Source organism: Ipomoea nil, unplaced genomic scaffold, assembly GCF_001879475.1.
Source record: "Ipomoea nil cultivar Tokyo-kokei standard unplaced genomic scaffold, Asagao_1.1 scaffold1043, whole genome shotgun sequence".
Lineage (NCBI taxonomy): Eukaryota > Viridiplantae > Streptophyta > Magnoliopsida > Solanales > Convolvulaceae > Ipomoea > Ipomoea nil.
The window spans coordinates 10,564,166-10,577,354 of record NW_017617471.1 but is presented as its reverse complement, the minus strand read 5'-3'; the positions used below and the strand labels follow the sequence as shown (position 1 = coordinate 10,577,354).

General features: G+C 35.6%; 2 protein-coding genes across 3 annotated transcripts; both read left to right on the top strand.

The window, feature by feature from the left end:
• The first annotated feature begins 1,155 nt into the window (after positions 1-1,155).
• LOC109182253 (phosphoglycerate mutase-like protein AT74H) lies at positions 1,156-5,265 on the top strand. The gene is made up of 2 exons (XM_019332374.1): positions 1,156-1,802; positions 4,556-5,265. Exons 1-2 carry the CDS (start codon positions 1,298-1,300, stop codon positions 4,960-4,962), a joined length of 912 nt encoding a protein of 303 aa, XP_019187919.1. The 5' UTR covers positions 1,156-1,297; the 3' UTR covers positions 4,963-5,265.
• A 3,032-nt stretch (positions 5,266-8,297) lies between these two features.
• On the top strand, positions 8,298-12,615 carry LOC109182255. 2 transcript variants are annotated; one of them, XM_019332376.1, is made up of 4 exons: positions 8,298-8,762; positions 8,919-9,163; positions 11,688-11,711; positions 11,993-12,615. In XM_019332376.1, exons 2-4 carry the CDS (start codon positions 8,965-8,967, stop codon positions 12,295-12,297), a joined length of 528 nt encoding a protein of 175 aa, XP_019187921.1. In that variant the 5' UTR covers positions 8,298-8,762; positions 8,919-8,964; the 3' UTR covers positions 12,298-12,615. The 2 variants fall into 2 exon arrangements, with proteins under 2 accessions (XP_019187921.1, XP_019187920.1); XM_019332375.1 differs by having other exon boundaries at positions 8,300-8,762; positions 8,952-9,163.
• The last annotated feature ends 574 nt before the right edge of the window (positions 12,616-13,189 follow it).

Sequence of the window (13,189 nt, the reverse complement as noted above, 5' to 3'; positions counted from 1 at the left end):
AATAATATCAATATTGACATCTCATTACTTTCAACCTGCGAAGTGAGAAATCTATCTTTCTTACACGAATTACACCCAGAGTTACTCTCAGACCTACGAATCAAATTTTATATTCGCAGCTTTAGAAGTGATTCTGGGAGTAATTCGTAAAAAAAGAGGGATTTCGCACTTCACATGTCTATGAATAAAGATATGCCAATATTAGAATTACTGAATTATCTATTTATTTAACAACAAATGGACGGAATAACAAATGAGGGACTAAATTGAGCAAAAACACAAAAGTTTGGGACGAAATTGAGTAAAAACACAAAACTCTGGGATTACATTAAGTCACCAAAGCGTTTAGGACAAAATTGAGAAAAACCACTATAGTCGAAGACGATTTTGGGTATTAACTCCTTTAATATTAGAATTAGACTAATGGTGTAGTTATAATTTTATATAAGGATTTGTGGGTTAGAGTTCTATTAAAACTTTAATATTAGAATTAGACTAATGATGTAGTTATAATTCTATAAGGATTTGTGGGTTAGAGTTCTATTAAGACTTTAATATTAGAATTCTATAAGAATTTGTGTGCTTTTCTTTTGTGTGATTTGTGGTATTAACGTGGATTTATAATAATATTAACAGAGTAGATAATATTTAACGGAAAAAATAACGGATAACCATATAATTAAGGATAAATTAGAAAATCTCAAGAAAAAATTAAAATCTGATTAATAATTTGATGGATATTTTTTCTATCCATTATATGCCTAACTTTTTTTGGTTCTTAGTATTATATATATATATATATATATATATATATATATATATATATATATATATATATAATGTATAATAAAAATGAACATAAATCAGATCAGATATATATAACATGAAACGTATTGTGCTTTTAGATTGTAATAATTATAATAATATAATTTTAGTATGGAATAACATTATAAACATAGATATAATAAATTTGTAATGAAATGCGAAATAAATGAGGAGTAATTTGAAAAGCATAAAAATAGGGTTATAGGCTATATAGCGCAAAGAAAGTCAAATATTTATTAATTTGGTGGAAAGAGATTTCCAGATTAATATTTCCATGAACACCAAATTAACTACCTTTTCAAACACATTATTTATTATATATATAAATTTGAATTGCAGAACAAACCTTTTCCTTCACGATCAAATCCTTCATTTTTTCTTGCCCAATTACACATTCAATTTATTCATTCTTCCATATCCGAAACCCTAAGCATTGATCCATACTGTTTGCATAATATAATTATAAAAAAGTATGATAAACAGCAATTGCAGTAGTAGTTGTAGCAGCAACATCAACGGCAATCATCATCATCATCATAATCACCACAAGCTTCCCAAACGCATCATCTTATTGCGCCACGGCGAGAGCCAAGGTAACAAGGACGACGCCGCCTACACCGTGATCCCCGATCACAAGATCCCGCTTACCGACCAGGGATTCGACCAGGCCGAGCGCGCCGGGACGCGCATTAGGGACGTCATTTCCGACCAAGGCGCCTCCCACACCTGGAAGGTCTACTTCTATGTCTCCCCTTACGAGCGCACCCGCTCCACGCTCCGCGAGATGGGCCGTGCCTTCCCCCGGAAACGGGTAATCGGGGTAAGGGAGGAATGCCGGATCCGGGAGCAGGATTTCGGCAACTTCCAGGTCGCTGAGCGGATGAAGGTTATCAAGGAAACGCGGGAGAAGTTCGGCCGGTTTTTCTTCCGGTTCCCTGAAGGCGAATCGGCAGCAGACGTTTTTGATCGGGTTTCGAGTAAGTTCTCTTTCGTTTACAATTTTTTTTTTTTTCTTTTTAATTTTTTTAATTTTTAAAATGAGAATGGGATCAATGGATTGCAGTGCTAATTTATACGTTGAACCTTTGTTATTCACATATATTTGGCTAATTTTCATTTGAATATTGCAACTGTGTCCATCTGCTTATAGTTGAAACTTGAAAATTCCGTTTACGAAATATTTTAGAATGATCTGGTTTTAGAATTTGGAGAGAACTCTGCCATGTAGATAGCTATAATTGCCTTTGTGTACTACGAGAAGTTTGATTATGTACAAGTTTGAACAGATGAAAAGTGGGAAAAGGGGAAAACGGGAGGAATGTCTAATTTTTTATCACTATGAGAAGTTTTCTTCATCAACTGGAACCTCTTCTATATAATTGCAGCATTACATCTTGATTTGTTTCCCTGTTTAATTATTTAGAATGATCTGGTTTTAGAATTTGGAGAGAACTCTGCCATGTAGATAGCTATAATTGTTGTGTACTACGAGAAGTTTGATTATGTACAAGTTTGAACAGATGAAAAGTGGGAAAAGGTGAAAACGGGAGGAATGTCTAATTTTTTTTTTTTTTATCACTATGAGAAGTTTTCTTCATCAACTGGAACCTCTTCTATATAACTATGATTGTAGCATTACATCTTGATTTGTTTCCCTGTTTAATTATTTACTGCTCCCGAGAATGTGCAGTTTCATGATGCTAGTTTACAGGATCCACAGTTCTGCACCTTGTTGTCATGTGGTATGCAATAACTTATACTTAACAAAAGGAAAGAGGCATTTCAGTGAAGGCTAACTTCTCTATACTTGCTCAGTTGCTCTTAATTAGATTCCTTTAAACAAGAGACAGATTTTGATATTTAACTTCTTTCAAAGATTCTGATATGCTACCCTAAGATTCTCATTTCTGATTGTGCTTTCAAAGTTGTTAAACAAAACTTTCAGTTTTGTTAAATGAAACTTTGAATTGTTTAGCAAGGGTGGACCTTCCAAAATGAACTTAGTTCTTTGTCTTCCATTCTCAATTATCACTTGTAACCTCTCTCTTAGTTTCCACTGTCATCAATTACCCAATAAAGCATGATCTAAAGAATTCTTCTGGATGATGATCTATATACTTATATGCCTCTTTACTTGGATAGTAATATTCATGATGTTATATTTCTGTTTAGTGCATTAAGTAGTGGCATGATGAACTATATTGTGGGCAGTAGGTGCATGCTGCCATGCTGGTAGCCTGGTACTTTTTACATAAGAAAATGATAAAATAGTTATTCTGTAAGCATGCACCTTCTTTGTCAGGTCTGAAGCTGAATATCTTGATCTTCGTATTCACTCTCTATTCTGTATTTGTTTTTATATCTGTTTGTTTCAAATTCAGATTCCTATAGTTAAATATAAAGATGACTATGCAAGTTTCATAATTTTTACTTACTAATAGAGCAAAACATGCATTCTGTGTCATTCATAAAACATAGTGTAACATCACAATATGACAAAATATTAATGTACTTGGCTATGTTATACATTAATCCTCTTAATTTTGTGTATATGAGTCTTAGATGCTGAGGAGAATTAGCGAATCACATCATAATTTGCCTTAGTCTGTTCTTTTGGTTTTGTTGAAGTACACAAGGTGATCTGGGTAACATCAACAGCTTACTTGTCCCTATTTTCATCAAAGTCATCTCTCTCTCTCTTTCTTTCAGACACATACACACACACACACTGTGCAACACCTCTGTATAAATCGTGATACAGACTTCTGAACTTTTCAGTTTTCACTGGTTGTGGAAGGAGAGGCACTGACTTAAGATTCCAACTTCATATTTCTAGAGGTTGAAAGGAAGAAAATTGATCCTTTTCTTGACTAGGAATACATACAAATTTGTAACTGTTTTTGACATTCTTGGTGGGAACACAAGAACTCAACAGTAGTTAAAGAGCTTATGTATACATACATAGATATTTACAGACACACACACGCGTGTATTGTTTTGTTTCTACACTGTCATTACTATTTAATTTTGAACATACTCATTATATCATGGATTCCTTGCCTCATGAATTTGGCTTAATTGTTCTGCTAAGCAGCAGTTAATGAATAGTTTTCGTAATTTTGGAGAACCATTATTATAGCTTAATAAGTTTTAGTGAGCTAGTAGAATGTGACTTTTGTATATTTGGAGTGCAAATTTTTACTCATCTTTGTTAATGCGGATCAGTTTCTTCTATGGTATTATGTAGCTCTTAGTAACATGATAGCTATCTTTTCATGTTATGGATTTCATTTTGAAACTAAGTTGATTTTATGAGAGCTTTTAGTGAGCCAAACGCGTGAATAAAAATGTTAAATGTGTTTATTCAAAAATTGTTTCGATGAAGTTGTGTTTTGAAAGAGAAATCAGAGTCTAGTTTTGGCAGTAATGTTAATGAGATAGTAAAGTTAATTAGAGGCTCTAACCTAATGAACAATGTCTACGCAAGACTTTTCAAAAGTTTAAAAAATATGATTAGAATTTGATGGTCTGATATGCCACCTTTGATCTTCTGTAATTTGTGTTTTCTGTCAATCTTAATGAACCAAAATGCTGATGACAACACTATTATTATGTGCAGATTTCATGAATTCAGCTGTGCACCTATGTTTCAAATGGTGTTATATGTTAAGTATTTTTCTAGGAAATATAATGTCCGTCTCTTTTTAAAGAATTAACTTGGAACATGCAGGTTTCCTAGAATCTCTATGGAGAGACATAGATATGAACAGACTCCACCATGACCCGGATGATGAATTGAATCTCATAATCGTATCCCACGGGCTGGCTATACGTGTCTTCCTTATGAAATGGTTTAAATGGACAGTGGAGCAATTTGAGCGCTTGAATAACTTGGAAAATTGTGAGTTTCGCATAATGCAGCTTGGAAGCGGTGGAGATTACAGTCTCGCAGTCCATCATTCTGAGGAAGAGATGAAGGCTTGGGGACTATGCACTGATATGATTGCAGACCAAAAATGGCGAGCTTCTGCCACCAGGGGCGATTGGAACGAAAAATGCCCATGGTACCTCGATGCTTTTTTCGACACTTTTAACGACTCATCAGATGAAGAAGAACTTTTTTTTGAAACGAGATGAAGAAGAAGTTGAAACTGTTGTTGTGATTCTTCTTGATTCTAATGTATACATTATTTTTTGTTTTTTGTTTTTTGTTTTTTTTTTTTCCTTTTCTTCTTACATAAGGAGTGTAACTTTGCTCCTAGCTGCTTCACATACATAGTACATGGAGCTGAGGTTTCTTGAATCTATACTAGCATTCTTGTAAATTTAGATGTAGCACTTGTAATTAATTAACTCTAGGCAAAGTGTGCATCACAGATGGACTGAATGATGAAATTCATTTCATTTTATTCAATCAAACTTGAGTTTATCTTATGAAAATATATTTTGATTTTATCGTGTCGATAGGATAGATATGTTGTATGGAAATTCTTGCCCCTTATTTTGGAAAATGCTTTTACATTTGACACTCGTTTGAAAAGGTTTTATTAAATTATTATTATTATTGTTATTAAAGAATTTTTATATATACTTTAATAAATGTAATGTATTATATATAATGTAAATTATAAAATGTTTATCTATAAATAAATATATTTATATAGATTAAAAAAAAACATATAGATATGCATATCATTAGCTCTTAGAGTCTAGAATTGATTGGATGTGAATTATATTGTAAGATATTATTAAAGGAGTAATACAATGTTTTCAAAAAAAAGGAATAACACAATAATACTTTTGACATCATAACTTAAAGTCAAAGGTTGATGTCGCTTGACCACAATGTCTTAGAATAATATAATAGTCTTTCAAAGTGTTCTATCTTACTCCCTACTTTTTGTCTCTCTCTATATTTTATCTTTCTAATATTCTAACTCCCTTCAATTCGTCATTTTCGTTTTCTCTTCTTGAAGTTAGCATTCAGTCGAGTAAGGACTGAACTCGACCTGACTTGGCAGATGCCCAATAGATCCTACAATTGTGTTCAACAGCTTATTATTGTAATTGGCAAGACTAATATGTGCCTTAGTCCACTAATCCTCTAGAATTAGTTTTGTTGTACAATATTCTTCGCCTTCCAATAGTAGATCTTTGTCTGCGCCTTCCAATATGCATAGTTAGTGCATACTAGCTGGAGAGGTTTTATGCCACTATTCATCCTAAAATTCAGATCAAGAAACCAAAAACGCGTGTAAGAATATCCAAGAAAATAATTTCAACAGTTTTACACATAGTTAACCAATTAGGCCACAAAATCAAACTAATTGATATACCACATGAAAGTTGATAATGCTTAACCCTATACAACATGTTGATTTTTAGTTACCGTTTAAACGAGTTAATCAAGCATACACATATATAACGGACTCTATACTAACAATATGTAATACAGTAAAAAAAATAATGTGCACAAAGTTTAATTGGTTACACAATTCGAATAATATTGTCCTACGTCTATGGGGCACCCAACTTTCTAGCCCAATCCACTATAGACAACAAGAATGTTATACAATATAAAGTACAGAATTGAAGTATGACAACCACACCCTTGACTACAGACAACAAGAATGTTTCATCGACAACATGTCATCGAAACCTTATATAATTTTTCCCATTAGCCACAACTATCATTGACATGATCATTTACTCGTGGCCGTCCCAAACAATACATTGTCCTAAAGTGAAGCTAGTGGTGTTAATAGTGTTTACTTGCATACTCGGGTGGAGGGGTTCTTCAAAATTTTGTAGAGTATTCACACCATTGTTTCTATATTGGTATAGGAATTGTAATTTTTCTAACATATTTATAAATGAATTGTTAGCATTTCTCTAGTCTCATCCCCTTTGCTTGTGTTGCAATGTGTACACGTAGCTGACTGGTTCAAATTAAGAAAACCAATAGGTCACTCCAACTGAGAGTCGAACTTATAACATTGTGATTACTAAGTCAATAACCTAACTAACTTGGCTGGGTTGCCCCATATTTGCGTTCTTGTGAGTAATTAAATGTCGTTTTGGACTAGTATCCACAAGACAAGATAAACCCTAATCTACAATATAATTTGCAGTTAGAAAACCTAGATTTCTAGGTTTGGGCCGCTCAGCCATTGAATTATCAAACTTGGGTTTATTGGATTGATTACTATCCATTATTATTATTATTATTATTGTTGTTGTTGTTGTTGTTGTTGTTGTTGTTGTTGTTGTTGTTGTTGTTGATAACGCATATATACCCGGTCGGGCAGCCTGGAGAGCGGACCAGTGTCCAACCGGATCAGACTTCTAATCGATCGGGATCAAAGACCCCATGACCCTTCCCAGTCACTAGACCCCAAGCCGGGTGCTCACCTTAAGACTGAGAGGAGGGCTTCCCGACCCACCGCCCATCTATTCAGCCTTCAGCCCCTGACACCTTGTCTCAATCACGTCACGTTTGTCGTATCCCCGACGTCGTGGCTAGAGCCGTCGAAACGGTCTCGCGGGGCGGGACGGGCCAAAACACACCAAAGCCCGTCCTCGTAGCGGGACGGGTTAAAAAGCCCGCCTCTTAGCGGGCTTGGAATGTGGCCGGCCCGCCCCGCCATGCCAAAGCCCGCTGGCGGGGCGGGCTAGCCCGCCAATCAATTTTTTCACTGTGTTAATTTTTTTTTTAAATCACTGTACAATATCCTTAAAAAAAAAAAATCATTGTATAGACGTACAGTAACACTACCTAGTATTGTATTCCTATAAATCTATAATCTTATAAGTTATAACACACTAACACAATTACACAAACCAAAATAACATGTATTAAATACTAAATATATATACAAAATATATATGTATTAGCAGGTCACGGGCTAAACTCGTGACCTGCCCCGCCTGGACCCGTGACCCAGGCGGGACGGGCTAAAAAGCCCACCTCCAGGCGAATCAAAATTTGAAGAACCCGTCCCCTACCTACGGCGGTACGGGACGGGTCGACCCGGTAGGTAAAACTCATTTTTGACGGCTCTAGTCGTGGCACATGGAGCCGCCTCCCTAGCTGGCCAACCTGCGTATCCCATGTGGGGGACATTTTGGGTCCGCGGCATGTATCCCATCCTTCACCTGTAAAAGGCACATTTAATATTAACGGATTCACCTATCTAAGGGGTCTAGCCAGATTATCCTATCAAGTCTCTGAGTAGGGTTAAGTTGGAATTAAATATATCTATTATTATTATTATTATTATTATTATTATTGATTTCTTTGGGTAATCAGCTCAAGTAAGTATTGTAATACCTGAATGAATTAAAGAACTTTTTTTTTTTAAAAATACAAACATCAATGACTTTTGCGGTTTGAATGATAAATTGATGAATGAATGATGGATGATGATGATTGAAAGCTATGTATTTATTTTTTTCTCTTTTGTGTTTCCTCAAGTATTAAAAGCAGCATAGACTTCTTCCTCACTCCACAGACCACAGGCAGGAGCCAGCAGTACCGTAATCCCTCCTTTCTCTCCCTCTTCACCGATTTTCTCTCACTACTACAGCATCTCTATTCTAAACTAACTCCATCAATTTCGCCTCCCCATTTCGGGATCTGGGTCGCCTTTACTTTCCCTCAAACACCAAAACAATGCACAGATTTACTTTCTTTTGAATCTTCACAGCCCTGTCTTTCTTGGATTCTGAGCTACTATGACTTCGATTTCGACATCGCATTCTCACTAATCTGAACACGCCCTCACCGATTACTCCTATAGTATATATACACACTTCTATTGCTTTTTTTTTTTTTTTTGGTGTATGGTGTACAAAGTGTGTATTGTTCACAATTGGACTTCTCAAATGATTGAGTTTGAGGTAAAGACTAAAGTGAAGTTCTGATCTTTTTGACTGAGGTATCGTTATCTGAATTGGGGTCTGTTTGTTTTTTTTTTTGAAAATTTTTGTTTGTGTTTTCTTGGCATTCCATTTTTATTTGAATCTGACTTTTGTTGCTTTTTTTTTTTTTTTTTTTCTTTTTAACATTTGCATTTTTTTGGTTGTTTAATTAGTCTTGAAGATTCGATTTGCCTTTGGATTTTCAGGGGATACTTTCTCATGGCTCATCCATCAGACCAGAGGTTGTGTAGCCAAGGGGCTGTAAGATGTGTGGTGATCTTTGTGGGCTTGTTTCTGGTTCTTTATATTGTGAGGCCATCGATCCTCTGGAGCTCCAATTTGAGGTCAAGTGTTTTGGATTCATGTCCCTTGTGTTCTTGTGATTGTGATGAGGATTCCACACTCCCCTTGCCTTTGGGTAAGTGTGCCTTTCTCTCTTTTTCCATTGCAGGCTGATAAATTTTCATTTTCTATGTTGCTTCTTCCAAGTTTACACAATGCAGTATAGCTTCATGGTTGTTTATCTATCAGACTGGCCAAAATATAAATGATACTGCTGATTGACTTTGTTTGCTGTTCTAGTTATAGACTTTCTTGTGCTTTCACCTCCACTATGTGTTTGCCTTATTTGTATATACCATTTGGTTTTGAGAAGAAATTTGTATGTGAGATGGATTTCACCATCATAATTCTGTAACAATGTGTTCTTTAAAATTTGATCATTTGTGAATGGAAATGCCATTGCTGTGCTTTCATGAATTGCTATATATCTGTTCTTGCACATCACTAACTTAATTTTGTGTAGAATGAAGCAATTTGGCAAATTATATCAGTTGACCTAGCAGGATATGCCACCTAAGTAAACTAATCTTCAGCTTATTTGAGGTTGTTAACAGTTGCCCAACAGTAATGGGCTTAAGATGTATGAGTATGAGAAGAATAGGCATTCATACTTAAAATTAGCTACGGTTTGTACTTTGTAGTTGATTCTTATAGTCAACTGCCATGGCTGACAAGATCTTAGCCTTCAGAAATGGTCATGAAGCTTCATCCTTCACGAGGCTCTCTTCTAGTATAAGAAATTAGTACTTCAAATTTTTTTTTTTTTTGGGTTTAGCCCTGGGTTTCCACCGTCGGACACAAACTAATCCCCTTGCTGGATTGTAGGCACCTCTATTGGGTGGGACTGTTGGCCTGGAGATTTAAGGTTGCTCTATACCCAAAGCCAAAGATGGAACCCTTGACCTTTGGTTAAGGATGGATGAGTCCCTTCCACTCAACCACACCCCCCAGGTTAAATTAGTACTTAAATTAGTGAAACTGAAAAGTTAGTTGCTTGGTTTACTTAAAATGGGCTAAGGTCTATGGAGAAGTCTTGCATTGTCTTGGCAGACATTTTGGGTGAGAGCATTTAAATTCCTGAAGAAGATGATGAAAGCTTAAGTGATCTAGAAACTCTTATGCAATGCCTGTTGTTGAATGCTGCAAATTGTAGGACTAATTATATAGTTTGAATGGAGGTCATAATGTCTAAATGTTGAAGTTCTTAACTTATGGAGCAATAAAAAAAAAAAAATAAAGGCAAGTGTAACGCTGTTTCTTGAAGAAGACCATCCAAGTGCTATCATTTTAATCCTGGGTCTGAATGCAATTTATGCTATGTCTGTCTCTTTACTCGCATAACCAATTATGGTTATTGCAAAAATCAGTTTATAAAGACATGAAGTTAAGTGAAATTTCTCCGGAAAGGTGCTCTTCTGAGAAAATACCAGTTTGATGAGAAATTTATAGGGTAATTTATTATACCCTTCATTTAGGTGTGGATAACATCCTCTCTTTTGAAGGGACTATTTTTCATTTCGTATGGTATCAGTACATAGTACATACCGGTCATAAGAGTCCCATACTGAGCCAAAATAAATCCTGCAGAGATGTGTCAAGGCCCAAGGGATTGTTACCCTGATGTTTAAGCTTGCTTTTGAAGTTAAATTTTTGTGTTAGACGACCAGTAAAAGGAGTCTGGAAGCAGGAAATTAGTAAAGGTTACTCTTCCTCTTTGACCAATAATATACTTCAAAATAAAGAATCATAAGAATTTCCCAAATTCTACTTGACCACGCAGTGTTTTTGGCTGCTGGTTCTGGTGAACTAGCATATTTTCCTGTGTGAGCACATCCAAAGGGCAGATCTGACTGCCTGAGAAACATGCGAATTTTGTTTATTGTTAAAGCCACTTAAGGATCTTTGGCTAAACCACTAGGGGGATATTTGGTAAATAGTTGTTAGCTGATTGTGTTAGTGGGTTTGACTAGTTGATAGCATTAGCTGATTGTAGAAAAGTATTCGGTAAATTAGCTGTTAGCTAATAGCTGATAGTTGATTACATGCAAAATGGCTTTCTCAAAAAGCTTGAGTAGCTTTTTGAATTTTAGCGTTTTGGAGCAATAAGCTGTTACAAAAAGCTAATTAATCAAACATTATATTGATTGTTTAACCGAGTCAAATAGCTAATAGTGGTCAAATAAGCCAAAATTGGCTGATAAGCTATGTTACCAAATAGGCCTTAGGTGAATTGGCATATCACAACCTTAGTTGTTTAAGCTCAGAAGCCTTGGTGATCCGAGGGTATACTAATACTCCAATAGTCTGCCACTGTGGGAAACGTTTGATTAGGTATATGATAATGATGCTTCCATTGTTGGTTTTAAAAGCCGACAGATACGATGCATGCCAATACTGTCGTTAACAGTTCTAAAGTGAAAATAATCCGTTCTTTTTTATGATTTTGAGTTAAATGTGGCTTCTTTTGACAATTTTTTTTTTACACTTATTTGAACTGTTATTATGTGGTGCCCTTGATCTGTTCACTTATCTATATTTTGTGCATCCACATTTCTGTTTCCATCGATAACTTCATATTCTGTTTTTGTTTTTTCTTGCAGATGTTTTGAACAGCTCATTTGCAGGTCAGTCCTATATACTTCTCTAATCTCTAGTATTTAGAACTAAGCATTATTTTAATTGAAAGCCTTCATCATATTCACTGTCCTTCCCGGAAAGTTGATGCCACATCTAAAATACTTTTTATGCCATTGTTTTCTTGAAACTCGAATACTCACCCACTCACTGTATTGAGATGAAAATAAGAAGAGTAGAAAAGAAAAGCGTTGATATTCAACAGAAAATTAATTTTGCATTTTTGCCAGTACATGCCAGCAAAATGAATCAATTTCTTTAATCTGTTCAGACTGTGCTAAAGACAATCCCGAAATGAACGAGGAAATGAAAAAGGACATCATCACCTTACTATCGGAGGAGATTAACTTGTTGAAGAACGTAACGAGCGATAGCTTGCAGCATACGAACGCCCTAATTACAGGTGCGAAGAGAGCATCTTTGCACTACCAACGAGAAGCGGAGAAATGCAACACGGGGATGGAAACGTGCGAAGAAGCTAGAGAAAGGGCTCAAGCGGCATTAATAGTAGAGCGCAAGCTCTCCGAACTGTGGGAGAGTCGGGCCAGGGATTACGGGTGGAATGATGATGAGTAAAAGAGCTTATTCAAGAAACACACTTTTAGGCATTTGAAAATTTTCCTGATAGTTTTTAGAGTTTCATTGCACGCAAACTTAGACTTGGTAGCAGTAAGTAACCCATATCTGTGAATATAGTTTTTTTTTTTTTGGTCAGGAGGAGCTTTCTTTGTTTGTTTCATTTTAGAGTTTACATCTCTGAAGATTCCATTGAAATGGAAAATGAACCTGAGGGGGTTCCCCTGTGTTTTTAGCATTTACTGCCAGTGGGTATTGTGAGATGCTGTTTTGATCAAAGTTCTCTCAGTTCCAAGAAAATTGAATGTGAATTATTACGTAATCTCTAGCTAGTCCCTTTATCAGTGCTAAACTATTGCTGAGCTCAGAGCATCACCATCAATAGATTTTGGTGTGTTTCTTATAGGGTCAATGTTTTTTTTTTGTCAAAGTTATGAGGTGTCTGAGCATGTTTTAACTGTAAGAGCACATTTAAGCCCGTATCATACTTAGGCTAATTCCCATTTGCACTGGGTCAGTCCAATTAAGGGGTAAAGTGCTGGTCAGATTAGTTTTTTCCAAACGAGTCCGACCTCTCTTAAAAGAGGAGTAGGGATGTCAATTGTACCCGTACCTGACGAGAAACTTGACTCTTTGCCCCAACAGGACTGTGATGGGAACAAAAATAGAGGATGGAGAGTACTCTTCCCGCCCTGTCCCCGAATATATATATAGCCACACAACACACACATATATGTATTACTTTGTATATAATTTTAGAAGTATTTTTTTCATGGTATGTCATACTTATGAAATGCATCTTTGGATAATATGTTCAGTTGTAAAATATTCTGTATTTAATATTACTTTAAGTTGAAGATCAATATATACGAGTTTTTTTTATTTAAATATT

Bases quoted from the DNA above. Each gene is read 5' to 3' on its own strand.
- LOC109182253 (XM_019332374.1), top strand. From the start codon at position 1,298: ATGATAAACAGCAATTGCAGTAGTAGTTGTAGCAGCAACATCAACGGC. The intron at 1,803-4,555 runs GTAAGTTCTCTT...TGGAACATGCAG, and splicing joins CGTTTTTGATCGGGTTTCGA to GTTTCCTAGAATCTCTATGG.
- LOC109182255 (XM_019332376.1), top strand. From the start codon at position 8,965: ATGGCTCATCCATCAGACCAGAGGTTGTGTAGCCAAGGGGCTGTAAGA. The intron at 9,164-11,687 runs GTAAGTGTGCCT...TTTTTCTTGCAG, and splicing joins CACACTCCCCTTGCCTTTGG to ATGTTTTGAACAGCTCATTT. The intron at 11,712-11,992 runs GTCAGTCCTATA...TAATCTGTTCAG, and splicing joins TTTGAACAGCTCATTTGCAG to ACTGTGCTAAAGACAATCCC.